This window comes from Triticum dicoccoides, chromosome 2A (genome assembly GCF_002162155.2).
Source record: "Triticum dicoccoides isolate Atlit2015 ecotype Zavitan chromosome 2A, WEW_v2.0, whole genome shotgun sequence".
Taxonomy (NCBI): domain Eukaryota; kingdom Viridiplantae; phylum Streptophyta; class Magnoliopsida; order Poales; family Poaceae; genus Triticum; species Triticum dicoccoides.
In genome coordinates this window covers 44,931,475-44,946,834 of record NC_041382.1, presented here as the reverse complement: position 1 = coordinate 44,946,834, position 15,360 = coordinate 44,931,475, and the positions used below count along the sequence as shown (strand labels likewise).

Sequence of the window (15,360 nt, the reverse complement as noted above, 5' to 3'; positions counted from 1 at the left end):
CTCTACACGCATACCACATGTTAGCCAACCCAGCCCCACCAGCCAATGATGCAAACAATACACACGTTATTGCAGCCTCAATCATAACATCACACACAATGCTTGAGTTCAAACTATCATTGTCACTATTAAGACAGAATATTACATGATCAGTAGTTGAAATCATGATTTCGCAAAAAAAAGTAGTTGAAATCATGAAAAGAACATGACACAGAAGAAGAAAAATTCAGCCGTGAATAGTGGTTGAAAGTAAAATTCATAGAAGAATTTGAATCCATAGCTGGATTATCTCTTTTTTGTTCCTTTCTCAGTCTGAATAGAATTTATAGGTGGAATTTTACAAGATGGAAGGTACATCTTCTGCCAACCTATGTTTTGAAGTAGCTTCTCACAATTTTCTGACTGCTACCATGGCAACAGTAACAAGGCCATCTGATGGCATCACCACAGTCGTAGCCAACAACCCAGTCCGGACCACACATGTTAGCTAACCCACCCACCAATCAACTTTGCAAATAACACACGCATTACTGCAGCCTCAAACATAAACATCACACTTAATGCTTGATACTTTAAACTATCACCATCACTATTCAAGACACACAAACCAACCAAAACTATTCTCCAGCAAGTACTCCTAAAATTATAAAAGCTGATATTTCACGAGCTCTGAGGCAAAAGATATATATGTGTTGAGAGTTCCTCTCACATTCACAGGAAAATAAAGAATATCTGGAGAACTACTGTCCTCGTGGAAAGAACAAAGAAGCCCCCAGGAAGATTTACTGAATTGTGGAGTTCAAAACTGCCAGGTGAATCTCTTCACCGCGACCGGTGAAAAAAATTGCTTCTATTCCAGAGCCAAATACCGACCATCAAGGGATGATTTGTGTTTGCTCAGGTGCCGGGCACTCATGCTTCGGTGACATCGGTAGGATAGCTCCCAAGAACTCTTAGGAAGGTGGCAAACTCTTGCTGCAAAAACAAAAACAGACATGAAATAAGACACCGCTCGCTCGCTTAACCACCGGACCATACCGACAAATAAAACCACACCTTTAAGTTACTCAGAGCATTTTGTGCATTCGGATCAGCCATTGATGCCTCGAAATCTACGTAGAAAAGGTAGTCGAAGTGCCTGGCACAAAATTTTGAGAAATGTTATCATATATACAATACAGTTATCGTGCAGCTCAAATCATGCATTGTTAAATGGAACTCAAATGAATAAATTTGTTCTTACTTCAGCGGGGTGGAATTATCATCAGCTACACGTAGAGGCTTTTTCTTGTGTGGACGGCTTTCCATCTACAGACCATACAAAAAAGGATGCAGCACCGATCAGTTTTGCTTCAAACCCGCATGAGTGTTGACAAAATACTAAGAGCATGATGTTGCTGAAGATACAATACCTTGGTGAGGTTAATTTTTCTCAGAGCAAAGACAGCAAGCGCCTTGAAGAGTTGTCCAGGTCCTTCTTCCAAAGAGAATACTATGCTAGTCTGGAGACCATACAATTTATAGAGCAACATTTCATTAGCATTTACCAGCAAAGAGGGGAACAAGGAAATTGCAGGAAGATTCCCTGCAACACATACCTTGAATGGCTTATCTGTGCGAGGGATAATGGGTTCCCGAGCCAGCATCATGAAACGGGTTACATTATCTGCGTCATCCTATATAAAGAGGTGAGCTACAGTTCCCATGAATAAAAACAGAAGATGGTCTCTTACAGATTTAGAATGAACCAGTTATACCTGGATATTTTCTGCAAGAATGTCCAGTCCATAAAGTTGAGCAGCCAATGAACTGGCAACAGCAGCGGTGTCTTGGAGATTTTCTTCTGCAATTTGCTAAAAGGCGCATATTACTCTGATTAGTGACAACAGAATTAACTTGATGTTCGAAACTCCTGCTAACAGAGACAAAGAAGCGAACAGCAATTTCGTGAACCAAATAATGCCATCAAACAGCATCCTACCTTGGCTGCACCCGCTGTATCATCGACAGCTTCTCTGTGTTCAATTCCTAGCTGCGTCAGTGTTTGCTCACACTGCGCAAGAGCCTAAAAAACAATTACAGCATTTAAACAGGTGAATCAAACAGGGCTGGGGATGAATTGATAAAACTGTCCAACTCACCTGAGGGTGGCTCATGGCACTCCGCAGGTTCTCAATCTTGACGCCACGGTTCGCGAGCAGGCAATGACGAACCGCCAGCCGCACCTCACCCACAATGTGCAGCCGGTGGCGAAGCAGGAGGTCATAGTTGCGATGTATGCTGCCACCCAAGGAATTCTCCAGCGGCAACACTGCACGGTCAGCCGCCCACTTCTCAACGGCCTGTTAGACAGACGAGGTCATCACTATCTGACGGTCGATGTCTGGCAGGATCAACTAGGGGTGCTCAAATCAAAAACGGCTCGCTGAAACCGTGCACAAAACCTGGTGTTGGTTCCTATGGTAATAATTGGTGCTAATTTTGGATCACAATATATCATTCGGTGCATACTGTGATGGTTTCAGCACTGCAATATATGACACATGTCCCGAAACCATGTCGTGGATTGGAGGGGATCAGGGGACAGTGGAGTGGATTGATGGACGGTTGAGGGATGGTACCTGGAAGGCGGTCTCGAAGTACTCGCAGGGCACGGTCTCGCAGCTCGGGTAGGCCTTCTTGGCGGCGGCCTCGCTGTAGGCGCCCGGGCACCCCTGAGATTGGTTGGTCAGAGTCGCGTTGCATCGTAGTCAGAACCATTCACCGCCATCATTATCGTCAGTGTTCCTCAGAAGAAGAGAGAAGGAGGAGAGAAAACGGACCTGGTACGCGACCCTGAGGCCCTCCCCGCTGGCCTCCCCCATCAGATCCGCGCTCGTCAGCGGCCCTGCATTCACAGACAAGCATACCGCTTACATACATACAGAAGCGCAGCGAGAAGCAGAAAACAAACATGATGTCGGCCTCACGAGGCAGCGCGATGGCGGAGTCGCGGGAGAAGGGCACGGGCACGGGCACGCCGGTGGGCCCGTCGGCGTCGTCGCCGTCGCCCGGCGCCGGCGCCTGCTGCGGGGAGGAGGAGGCGGAGGCTGCGGAGCGGCGGGGGCGGACGGAGACGGCGTGGAAGGGCAGCCGCCGCGGACGCGCCCCCGCGGCGGGGTGGTGGGTTGGTGCGGGGATCCGGAGCGAGGAGGAGGAGGAGGCGGCCATGGTGGACTGGTGGTACGGTACGGGGGGTATGGTGGTGGTGGATTGGTGGACCGAGTTGCGGAGGTTGGTGACGGCGGGCGGAGGCTTGTTAAACTTATAAACGAGGGGGGCGGAGTGGAGGGAGGGAGGGAGAGGTTTTCCAGGCGTTCCCATTAGTTGGTGTTTGGTGATTCGGGAATCATTAATTCCATTTTTGCAGCTCGATGTAAATGCAAGATCAACAAAAGATATTTGCGAGTTAAGAGTATATCTAGCTGGAGTAGGGGGTACGTATGTACACGATGCACGGCCTAAACAGAGATGCCTACTCCCGTCGTCCGCAAATCGTGCATGATCACGTCATGTGCACAGCACTTTCGAACAGAGATTTACGCATCAAATGCGCTTGCGTCTGTACTACGTTAAAAACAAAATGCAAACAGCAAACGATGATACAAAACTTGCTTATGTCTCGGTAAATGCTATATTCCTTTGTTCTAGCGTGTAGATCCGTGAAGAATCTGCAGCTCCATAGACGACAATGCGAGAAAGAACTAGCGGACAGGCACGACAACAAGCTGGTAAAACAAACAATGACATGAGCTCAATGGCCAAATGAGGGCAACCAAATCTCCGTTTCGTCCTCGACAGGGAATAACAATTCAACCGGAAAGGAACTACATAACACTTGGCAGTTCATACTACAAGCACGCCCATCACAAGACACGAGGCGTCAAAGCAAAACAATGCAACACCCCATCGACCGACCCATCTAATCCAAGTCCAGACAAACACATGACATCCTTATTGCTCTTCTTCATGATCTTCTTCTTCTTCTTCATTAACGACCTTCGGGCGCCGAGCTTGAATCAGCAGCAGCCCTCAACAGCCTCGCCAAATCTGGAAAACAATCGACACACATGGATTTACTCTCCGAGGATGTTTGCACAAGCAAAGTTATCATTGCAATGGTGCATATCAAGGGCACCGATGATACTCGCATCACTTACCCCAATTCGGATAGCTTGAGGTGTGCCTCAGCGTAGTCAGCAAAGAAAGCATCCTCATCCTGCAAAATCAATGAGCATCCGGCCTCTCAGATCACACACATCACATTGGTACGGTAGCCAAAGATGAACACAGTGAGAACCCATAATAGGCTACAAAGGATCGAGGATGTACCGCAGCATATTTGTCCACAAGTGGGCGGAAGGCCGGGTCAGTCAGGAGGGTCTTGTCGGTCGGCAACTGAAGAAGGCCTTCCTTCTCCCCACAAAGGAGCTCACTGTCAACAGAAGAAAATTTTTGTTCGAGGAAACAAGAACAGCATATCAACATGGCAAAAAAAAAGATAACAGAGACAGCTTCCAACTCTTGCAAACAAGCATGCATAGATTACATACGTGAAGTAAGAGTTGTCGAAGATCAAAGGGTTGGCGGTCCAGGCTCCCTCAAAGCCGGATCTCTCCTTGTGGCATCTTCCCTGCATCAGACAATTAAAGCTGCGTAAGCACAACCTTTCAATCAAGCCTACAGACAAGCATGGCCCAACATGATAATTTGAGCAGTTAGACTACTAACCAGGGTGTGACCACCAGAAAGAGCAACAATGTCCTGGTCACTCAAACCCATCTGAGTGGAAAACACCTGCCTGAGGTGGTCAGAGCCTGATGCAACAGTAAGTTCACCATGTCAGCCAGGTAAAAAATCAAATCCACCAATCCACACGCCGTAAATTCACAGGATAAAACAAGCAGGCAAGCATAATCCGTTTAACCCTGACTATAGAAGCAGAGGCATGGTCCAGCATTGACAGGGTGCATCACATAGACCGAGACATAAAACTTGAGAATTCCGTAGGTACACCTAAACTAAGAGAAATGCTGGAATTCTAACGAATTTAATTGTGTCCTCTTGTGAAACTAACAGTTGATACCACTATGAATTAATAAATGCCTAAATGATGATATGCTAAACATTCCATTGCATAACTGGTACAAAAAATAATAATAATGCAATCAGCCATGTTTATCAATATATAAGTTCTGTAGTTGTGTTAATATAGAAGATGCTGCACAATAGTACCTTGGGTAGCATCAGGAAGACGGCCTTCTGGAGGAGGCTCGGGCTTGTCCTGCAAACAAAGTCAACCCACTATAAACATCCACAAACCATGTGCGTACACACACATACAGGGGAAAGAAAACCACTGCTATTCTATTTCCATGTAAACAGATTTTAGACAGCACTATGAGAAGACAAGGACAAACACGCTCTAACTCATTCACACACAACAGGCCAGGAAGCATAAACATTCATGTAGATACCCTGTTAAATATTATTCCCAATCAACAGCCATCCCATATAGATAAAAAAAAGCAAACCAGGATCACATAGTTCAGCCAAAGACATGAAGATAAACGGTGACCTAATATCTATTGGGAGGCAAGTTTGAGGACAATTCTGATTAGTTAAATGATGTTTTCAAAGTAGATAACTGTGCAAAGCATCTAGATTATAGACATATGCATACAATGTTGCCTAAGAAACAATGTGAATGGACAAGAACACCATTTCCCCTGAACTCTAGTCAGCACACCAACACATTTCTTTTTCATAGTTATGGATTAAGGATCAGACATTGAATGGAACAAAAATACACCCCACTCACGAAGCCGCAATAATTGTCTTGGATGTATCCATCACAGCAATAAACAAGCCCGATATTTCACCAAATCGCCATTCTATAAACAATTTTGTCTCGACCAACTATTCCAACTACCCAACTAAACAACACTGCATCTGTCATCGCTAAAGTCAATAAAGAGAATATGAGGACAAACAATACTGAATTAAAGTCACTAAAGTCCTTAAACAATACCACATCTGTCGTCACTAAAATCACTAAACAATACCCAATTAGAACACTGCTCTTCAGTTATTTCCATGTAAACAGATTTTAGACAGCCTATGAGAATGTGAGGACACACATACTTTCCATAACATTGCATAACAACAGTTGTTAATGTTTTATTCGAACTAACATCATAAAATTATGTAGAGCTAGAACGCTAAAATAGAACAAAGAGAAATGACATCTGTAATTGTATGGCATATAAATACAATCTAGGTAGAAGTTTTTGTGATTGTTAGCTTCATAATCCTCTTAATCTACCATGGTCACACCAAAGCAGCAACCCCACACATAGATTCAATCATCATTACTTGATCAGAACACCATTTCCCCTGAACTGTCATTAGCACACCAACACATGTACTAGAATTTTATGGAATACCATGTCATTTCTTTTCCATAATTATGGCTATATCAGATCAGATCAGGATCAGACATTGGATGGAACAAAAACACAACGCACTCATGAAGCCGCAATAACTGTCTTGGATGTACCCATCACAGCAATAATCAAGCACCAGATTTCACCAAATCACTAATCTATAAACAATTTTCTCTGGACCAACCATTCCAACCACCCGACTAAACAATACTGCATCTGTCGTCACTCAAGTCAATAATACACGTTGGCAGGTCCACCATCCCGCACAAGGATAAGATACAGAAATGGTGCATCACTTCAGGCAGCGCAGATAAACTAAACAAAACAGGCTTAACCCCTAGATAAATCTTATGGCCCGTTGGGGGAGAGCAGAAATGGTTCTCACCTGTCTCCCCGGGTGGAAGGGGACCTCAGGCCCGCCGGTCACCTCGACGGCGACGACTCCAGCGAGCTGCAACACCGCAGAAACGGCAAAAATCAGATCAAATCGATTCGGGAGCACGGCGATCTGGGCGGGCGAGATCGGATCGGGGAAGGGCGCGTCACCTGGTAGAAGTCGGCGTAGGAGAGGATGGGGAACTGCTCCTTGATGGGCTCGAGCAGCCTGACGGCGATGTCGAGGCCGGCGTTGGCGCCGTGCGCGAGCTCCGCGGGGCACTTCATGGTGCCGAAGGGGCCGCCGGTCTTGGTGGCCACGTCGAAGGTCCCGGCCGAGTGCCACCTGCGGAGGACAGAGAGCGCGCCCGTCAGATCAGATCGGCGCGAGACGAGGGAGAGGAAGGGGATCGAGCGGATCGCGGGGACTCCTTACGCGAGGCGGAGCATGAGGGGCGCGCAGTTCTTCTCGGCGATGAAGCCGCGGAGCTTGCGCTTGGCCTTGGCGACCGCCGCCAGGTACTCGTCGCTGACCGTCGGGTAGCACTTGGCGGCCATGGCTGGAGCTCGCTCCCTCCGGTGGTGGTGGGCGGAAAATGTCAAACGCGTGCGGTGTGTGTGGGGTGGGGGAGGAGGAGCGGGGGTGAAGACGATGGAGGCCACTGGCCCTCTCGCGCTTATATACACCGGGCCGGAAGCTTCTGGTAGGGCGACCGCGGCCGCTGGATCTGGGGATCGTGCGGCCACGAGGGCGGACGGGTTGCACGGGCGTGCTTGGAAGTTGCGAGGGACGGTTCTGCCCTCGTGTGGTCGCCGGTGGAGGAGGGTGTTTGGGTAATTCGGGAGTGTGAACACGGGAGATTCCGCCGGGGAGGGGCGCCAGGTGGTGGGCCAGGATTGGGCCGGCCACGTCGGCCGGTCAGTCAGCCAGAGCGCTTGGCTATTTTCGCTAGGGGCTGAGGTGAGGAGGGAGTGGGCGACGACGAGCCAACGACAGGCCGGCGAGGCATGCATCTGGCTGCCCCACTCGCCGTCCGGCCGGATTAATCAAGGGAGCAAGTGGCTAAATGGCTAATGGATATGATTTACTAGTAAATAATACTCCCTCCTCCGTTCCTAAATACTTGTCTTTCTAGGCATTTTAACAAGTGACTGCATACGGAGTAAAATGAATGAATCTACACTCTAAAATATGTCTACATACATCCGTATGTGTTAATCATTTGAAATGTCTAGAAAGATAAATATTTAGGAATGGAGGGAGTAGTATAATGTTAGTGTACATTATTATTTAGTATATAATCAACAATCCCCGAAAAAAAACCAAACGATTCCCCGGCAGATTGGATCCATGGTATAATTCCAAGCCCATTCCCATAGAAAAAAGGTTCCGGCGGTTGTCAGAATGTGAACGTGGCTTATGCCCTGCACGCGCCCCGTCAAGCCAACATCGCCCGATCAATCAATCACACGCCTACCTTTCAAGTTCCAGCCACGAACGCCAACAGGAGCCGTCGCCATCGCGTGCCAGTCACACGCCGCCCAGTTACTACCTCGGCCACACTCACTGACTCATCCGCAGTTCACACTTGCGCCAGACAACAGCGGCAGCACGACCACCGTCCGGACAAAGCAAGTGCGCTAAAGCTACTCCCTCCGTTCAGAATTACTTGTCGCAGAAATGGATGTATCTAGATGTATTTTAGTTTTAGATACATCCATATCCAAGACAAGTAATTCCGAACGGAGGGAGTACATGATCATTCATGGTCCGAATTACGAATTCTTTACAGGGGCTTCTACCGGGGGGAAGAAATGGAACCAAAAAACTCGCGGACAAAACAGTGTGGTTCGTTCGTGGCTCTGACGATGGTCTCGCTCACTCTCAACAACGACGTATTGGTCTCACGCTATCGCTCTACATCTGCTCCTGGACAATGTTGTACACGGATATCAAGATCTCCACGCTGATGAGGATGATGATCAGCCACTCCAGGAAGTCCGACTTCCTGTTCTGGAGGATCTCCTGGAGGAACCGGATGTTGTGCTGCAGCCAAAAAAAATTACAGGATTCTCTGTCAGAAATCTTCAGATAAGCCAACACGAAACCCATGCGCTGCTGTGCCATGGCCCTTACCTCAACAAATTTCAACTTGAAATCAAGGTTTCCGAATCTTTGGGTTAGCTCGTACTCGTCCCGGAGGAACTCCCAGATCTGCGCATAGTTTGCGTTCTTCCAAGCAATGTCTGACCTGGCGGAGAAGACAAAGTTATGTAAGTAAACGTGCACCCCACAGCTTTTCACAACCCCTTCAGCTTTTCACAATTTTGATTTTCAATGCGCAGATTTGCATATAGAGCAAACACACAATTTTTGGTGTTAAAAAAGAAAGAGGGGCTCTCAGCACAGATGTACTTGCAGAGACATAAGACCAACATGGTGTATAGAATTTCTGAACTTTTTATGATATGGACTTTGTCTGCATACTTAAACAGTTGAATGAAGAATGCGAAAAAGTCAATCCAATTGAGAAAATGCAATGCTGGCATAAAACTGAGCTGATAACAACTAAGAAGTACACCCTCTGTAAACTAATATATAAGAGCGTTAGATCACGAAAACACTAAAAACACACCTATTTCCATTCAGGAAATAAATACAATTTTCTACCATGATTCTGGCATTCCAAACGACATTTTTTTTACCAAAAACGTAATACCAGACATTCATTCATGTAGCACTTGGACTGTAATATAATATGAGATTTAAATTTGACAATGACTATGCAACAAGCAGGTAAATGTGTGCAGATACACAAGTGTAGAGTTCATTTTAGCGACATCGAATAGTTTTATTGTAACTGGGGGTGGGGAATGGGGGGATGAAAGGTGCAATTACAAGGCCAACATCTGTTCAGCTTATTACAATTTTATAAACTTTCAGAAATTACAAGGGCAACACATGTTCTGGCTTTTACCATTTTCATATATTTTTAGTATGCATATTTTTTGCATAACAGCAAATCATTTTTTTGTTATACAAGAAAAAAAACAGCACACCTGCACTTGCAGAGCAATAAGACGAACGGACATATAAAATATTTGAATTACCATGATGTCTCATTATACATACATTGCTGGGATCTAAAGTGATTATAAGCCACCCAAAAAAAAGTAACAAGAGATACACCTATTCCCCAGTAGCCAACAAATACTATTTCCCATGATTCTCGCTATCTGCCAAACGAGCCTTTTAACAACAACAAAAGTACTGCCTGAATTGGACTGTAATATGAGAGTTACAATTGTCAATGATTATGCAACAATGCAAGTACGATCGTAATACATCAGCTTTTGACATCTCTCAGCATTACACATAACTTATAAACTAGTACGTAGAAACAAAGCAAAATACTTGTCTCAGATATGATCGCATAAAGCAGAAGATTTTGTGGACATAACTGTACAACATGACTCACTAGTGGATGACAGGACAAAGAATAAGAGGTGGTCAAAACACATGCCAGAAAGCATGGTATTTAAGATGGGAAATGGAAGGAAAATTATCTAGCTTGTTATATCCCAGAGTTTGGAAACTATTTACCAATTAGAGAAAAAATGCGCTATATAAAAGATTAGTCCAACAGTCACATCCTAACACAAATTCAGTAAACAAAGCAAAATACTTATCTCAGACATGATCGCATAAAGCAGAAGATTTTGTGGACACAAATGTACAACACGACTGACTAGTTGATGACAGCACAAAGAATAAGTAGCTTGTTTATATTCCAGAGCTTGGAAACTATTTACCATTTAAACGAAAAAATGCACTATATAAAAGATTAGTCCAACAGTCACATCCTAACACAAATTCAGGAAATGGAAACAGCACACTGCGCCATATATTGAGTTTACATGCTTAGCTCTCAGTATGATGCTATTCTTACCTCTCAAAAAGTCCAAGCTTAAGAATGACATCTGCCAAGTTAGAGTTAGCCTTTCCGACTAACTGGAAAAGCTTTTTCCTCTCCATAGTGAAGGTACCAGTTTTCTCCATTCCACGATTTATATCCGTGAACTCGGCAACCATTCCATCCACCTATCAGTGAAGATTTTTAGATAGATATTTCAAAGTTTCATAACCATATGTATGAAACTAACGAGTACATACTTGCCGGATATAATAGTCAAGAGCGATACTCTGACCAAGTACACTTCCAATTGTCCGAATACCATCGATACTCAGATCCTTAAGTATAATAAAATCAAGTCCACCCTCCATCCACTTCTCCATGGCAGGCCTCTCAACAACGGCGTAATCTACAGTTTAAGGTTTCAAGGTTGAATCCTCAGAAAATACTAACGATTAGATTACTACAACAGTAATCACAATCATACATGCATATCATGCAGTTGGATTTATTTAGTTTTTTTGGAATGCGGCAACTACCAACTAGAGAATAGGCTATTTGCTTTTGCAAAAGACCGAAATGAAAAGGCAACCCTCACCATAAATCAGCAATAAACTGTGATACCATTTTTACAAAGTTAAAGGCCAGATAGATTATCACAAAGTAAGACAAGATTGTACAATTACATTAGCAGTTTCGACTAAGAGGAAATGTCATAGTCATTAGAAGAGTACAGTCTGCATGTGAAAACAGAAAACAAAGATCGACTATTCAACGTTTACGAGTCGAAGAGTCGACGAGTCGTTCCAAGGTTGAGACTCATAGACTAGTCTAGACAAGTCTAGACTAGTGCAAGACTAGTCGACATCATACTGTAGCACTGAACTTACAGTACATAACTAATAATACCTAGTAGTAGTATGTAGTATTACACTATATAAGTATACAAGTACAGTATACAATTGAAACAAGCAAAGTGGAGTCACTGAGGCAGAGCAGCACCAGCAACTAGCAGCAAGCACAGCAGCACCAGCAGTCTATCTGCGAGCAGAGCAGCACCAACAGCAAGCAGAGCAGCACCAGCAGTCCAGCAGCGAAGCAGAGCAACAGCAGCGGCAAGCCAAGAAGAAAGAGGAGGAGAAAGGAGGGGCAAGGCAGAGCAACACCAGCAGTCCAGCAGCGAGGCAGAGCAGCACTGAGGCTCACCTGCCTGAAGAGGAGAAGAGCACGAGGGGCCGGCAGCGTGAGGAGGGGCGCGAGACGAAGGCGACGGTGGAGCTTCAGATCCGCGACGTGGGGCCGGCGACGGTGGAGCTTCAGATCCGCGGCGGCAGGCGTCCAGCGGCCGGCGGCACGAGGAGGGCTCGACGGGCGCGTCCAGCAGCCGGCGGCGCGTCCAGGTGAGGAGGGGAAAGAAAGGATTAGGTCTCCCGCGGGATGAGGCATCGTATTTATACTCCCCCAGTTTTTTGAGTCGTTCGACTCGAACATGTCGACTAGTCTGGACTAGTCGTCGACTAGTCGATGACTGGCTCGACTCGTACAAGTAGTCTACACGAGAAACCGAGTCGACAGCCAGTTTGCGACTCATAGACTAGTCGAGCGACTAGTCTAGACTAGTCGTTCGACTCGTAATCGTTGCGACTATTACAGAAATTGCTAGCGGTTATCTCTACGAAGGAAACTTACAACTACCTAAATTTTCTTGCCCGTTGTTGCTTAGTGAATACCATCTAGATTTTTAGACTATATTTCTGTGCGTGCCTGTTAACATTGTATCACCTTTTCACGTGAACAAGGAGCATCGCCAAATGTTTATGTAGGAGTACTAAATATGAAACATCTCGTCATTGGAGAACATAGCATTCATATGTGGAAGAAAACAGTAACAGTTATCAGATGAAGATGAAGATTCAGGAGCTATACTGTATCAAATCAGATAAGTAGTCTTTTCTTATATTGAGGAGTTTTACCATCTTTCCTCATCTCTGGCAGTAACCCTGAAGCATGCCTCTCGACAATTTTTAGGTATCCATCTGCTTCATGGTCAGAAACATTGAACAGCACGATGGACCCATATTGGAAAACTACCATATAGTGGCAATGGCTCTCATCTATGACACCAGTCTTAAAACCCTGCAAAATAGCAGGTGACACAACCCATTAGTCTCTATTAGATCCTTAGTAACACACTAAAGAATGATAAACATCAGTACATCAACATTCTAAAAATGTGATGGCACAATCACACAATAACTGACTGTGGAGCTATAATCAGCTTGCAACAGTTTTTCATTACCTCACGAGAATGAAACAGTGAACTTGCATTGAATATTGTGTTAATAAACAAGACAGCAATCACAAGTCTGAGAAGTATAAATGTGCCCTAGCAGAAATATGTGCTGAGCAAAAGCATGACAAGAACCACAAGTCCAAATATCTTCTAAATCATTTTGTCGTGCTCTAAATAATACCACTGTTTGTCCAAATAGCTAGAGAAAGCAAAAGAAGAGTTGCCAAGACAGTTCATCCGTGACATGTTTTGTGTTTAGCCAACATGTACGCTATATAGGTCAAAACAGTGTGACTGTGTTACTGTGACAATGGCCAAAGGCCACTAAGCAAGTCATGTATCGAGCTGTTGTCTTGAAAAACTTAAACTAGGGTTGTAGGATTGCAGAGAGCTCGTTCTTTCGCTCTTCCATGTGTAAACTGATACTCCTCTATTCCAAGTTATCTCGGCTTGAACATAAAGGCTGAGGGTAATCACGGGTGTCGGGAAATGAGACTGAGATTTGTTTTAGCTTAACCACATTTCGCATAACAAATTGCCATTGAGTAAAGAGATCGTAGAAAAATAGAAGTGGAAGCAATTCTCCCCGCAATTCTTTTTACAGGTACTTTTCAAGCGGTTAAGTAGCCTTTTGCAAAATCATGCCTATTTAAATCTTCATCCTTAGATAACAAGTGTGGACTGAAACACACAATTTTGGTACAGGAAATACATTGTTTCTTAGGTTCAACAGACAAGACCACATAATGTTGGTCACATTGCGTATGAATCAAAAGGCCGTGGCGGAAATGGACCAGAGAAACTGTAACCAAGTGATAAACGGGGATGTGAATAGGATTACCGCTCACCTCTGGGTCTCCCTTGACATCATAGTATCTGAGGACGACATAATTGGTGGCACGCGAAGTAGGCGGGATGACATTGAAGGAGTTCTGCGACTGGAGGCTCTTGAGGTTGATGCTGCAAGAGATGACAATTGGCAAAGAGGATGATGAGCCCAGAATCCCAGCAACCAAACGGACGAGTGAGATGGGCTAGGTAGGCGCCGACCTGGTGCAGGGGAAGTAGGCCTTGACGGGGACGAGGCGGGCCTCGTCCTCCTGCGCGTACTCGAGCAGCTGCTCCTGGTAGTAGGCGTCGTCGTCGGAACCGAGCTCCTCGGGCGGCGGCGGGAGGGGCGCGGGCGGGAGGCCGTCGTCGTCGTCGTTGCCGTTGCTGCCCTGGAGGTCCTTCCCGGGGGCCGACGGGGCCGGGGAGACGGACGCGAAGGAGCGGAGGGGCGGGAGCGAGGCGCGGCGTGGGGGATGGGGATGGGGCGCGAGGTGGCGCGTGCGGAGCAGGAGGAGGAGGGAGGGGGCGCGGGGCGGCGGAGGGGTGGAGCGGGCCAGGGTCTGGAACGCCCGGGAGCGCGCGGGCAGGGAGAGGAGCGGCCGGAGGAGGCGCTTCTCGAAGGTCCGGATCCTGGAGAGCTCCATGGGCAGCCCCTCTGCCCTAGGCGGCGGCGGGGGCGGGGGCGGCGGTGGACTGGTGGAGTGGAGGCGACGAGACGGGGAAGGAGGAGGAGGAAGAGGAGGGTGGGGCAGAGGCCGCCATAGAATGGGGATTTTCTCTGTGTCTTGGGGCTCACGTTGGTGTGAGGCTGCCTGGTGGGCCCTGTTGGCTGACTGGCTGTTTACCCGAAACGGGAATGGGATGGGCCGCAAAGAATTCAGCGCCTAGATGGGCTACCACAACCCTCCTCACACGTTCCAAGTACTAAATTCCCTAAAAAAAACACGTTCCAAATCCCCCCTAAAAAAACTGTTTCCCACAAAAAAAACGAGCACTATAATTGTTTACTCCTATATAAGCTCGGCCAAACAAACAATAAAAGTCAATGATGAGCCTATTGCTCTATAATAAGTAAAAAGACCCTCAAAAAAGGATGGAAGAAGTCCATTTTTTACGCCAAATTTGCCTCGATGAACAAATCCCCCCTCAAGTCGATCTTGGTAGTGACAGTTACAACGTGTTTGGCCAAAATGAAGAAAGGTAATGGCAGTATACATGTGGGAGTTTAATAAGGAATTAGACAAGGAAAGTTGATTTTTATCCCAAACTCATGTTTGGTGCACGGTGTGAGTTAGTATGGGGAAATTTAAGTAAAGTAACATCCCATATGAATTAACATGTGGAGGGTAGGAAGAGATGCACGGGAATTGACCCCCTTAATCCCATCCCTTTCCCCTTCCCTCATCAACTCCTTAGCATCCCAACCAAATAATGGATTATATGTCTTGTACGCCTCAATTTC

At 46.1% G+C, this 15,360-nt stretch overlaps 3 protein-coding genes across 3 annotated transcripts; all 3 read right to left on the bottom strand.

The window, feature by feature from the left end:
* Positions 1–508: 508 nt before the first annotated feature.
* LOC119353104 (arogenate dehydratase/prephenate dehydratase 2, chloroplastic-like) lies at positions 509–3,299 on the bottom strand. The gene is made up of 11 exons (XM_037619691.1): positions 2,970–3,299; positions 2,823–2,887; positions 2,622–2,714; positions 2,142–2,342; positions 1,982–2,065; positions 1,758–1,853; positions 1,599–1,676; positions 1,413–1,502; positions 1,244–1,308; positions 1,057–1,138; positions 509–975 (listed from the first exon to the last, which is right to left on the bottom strand). Exons 1-11 carry the CDS (start codon positions 3,208–3,210, stop codon positions 913–915), a joined length of 1,158 nt encoding a protein of 385 aa, XP_037475588.1. The 5' UTR covers positions 3,211–3,299; the 3' UTR covers positions 509–912.
* Positions 3,300–3,771: 472 nt separating this feature from the next.
* LOC119353103 (L-ascorbate peroxidase 2, cytosolic-like) lies at positions 3,772–7,515 on the bottom strand. The gene is made up of 9 exons (XM_037619690.1): positions 7,297–7,515; positions 7,032–7,206; positions 6,871–6,936; positions 5,275–5,323; positions 4,771–4,856; positions 4,593–4,672; positions 4,372–4,474; positions 4,200–4,258; positions 3,772–4,089 (listed from the first exon to the last, which is right to left on the bottom strand). Exons 1-9 carry the CDS (start codon positions 7,416–7,418, stop codon positions 4,059–4,061), a joined length of 771 nt encoding a protein of 256 aa, XP_037475587.1. The 5' UTR covers positions 7,419–7,515; the 3' UTR covers positions 3,772–4,058.
* Positions 7,516–8,597: 1,082 nt separating this feature from the next.
* LOC119353102 (required for meiotic nuclear division protein 1 homolog) lies at positions 8,598–14,600 on the bottom strand. The gene is made up of 7 exons (XM_037619689.1): positions 14,118–14,600; positions 13,916–14,027; positions 12,748–12,910; positions 11,035–11,183; positions 10,811–10,962; positions 8,998–9,112; positions 8,598–8,907 (listed from the first exon to the last, which is right to left on the bottom strand). Exons 1-7 carry the CDS (start codon positions 14,540–14,542, stop codon positions 8,779–8,781), a joined length of 1,245 nt encoding a protein of 414 aa, XP_037475586.1. The 5' UTR covers positions 14,543–14,600; the 3' UTR covers positions 8,598–8,778.
* Positions 14,601–15,360: the final 760 nt, after the last annotated feature.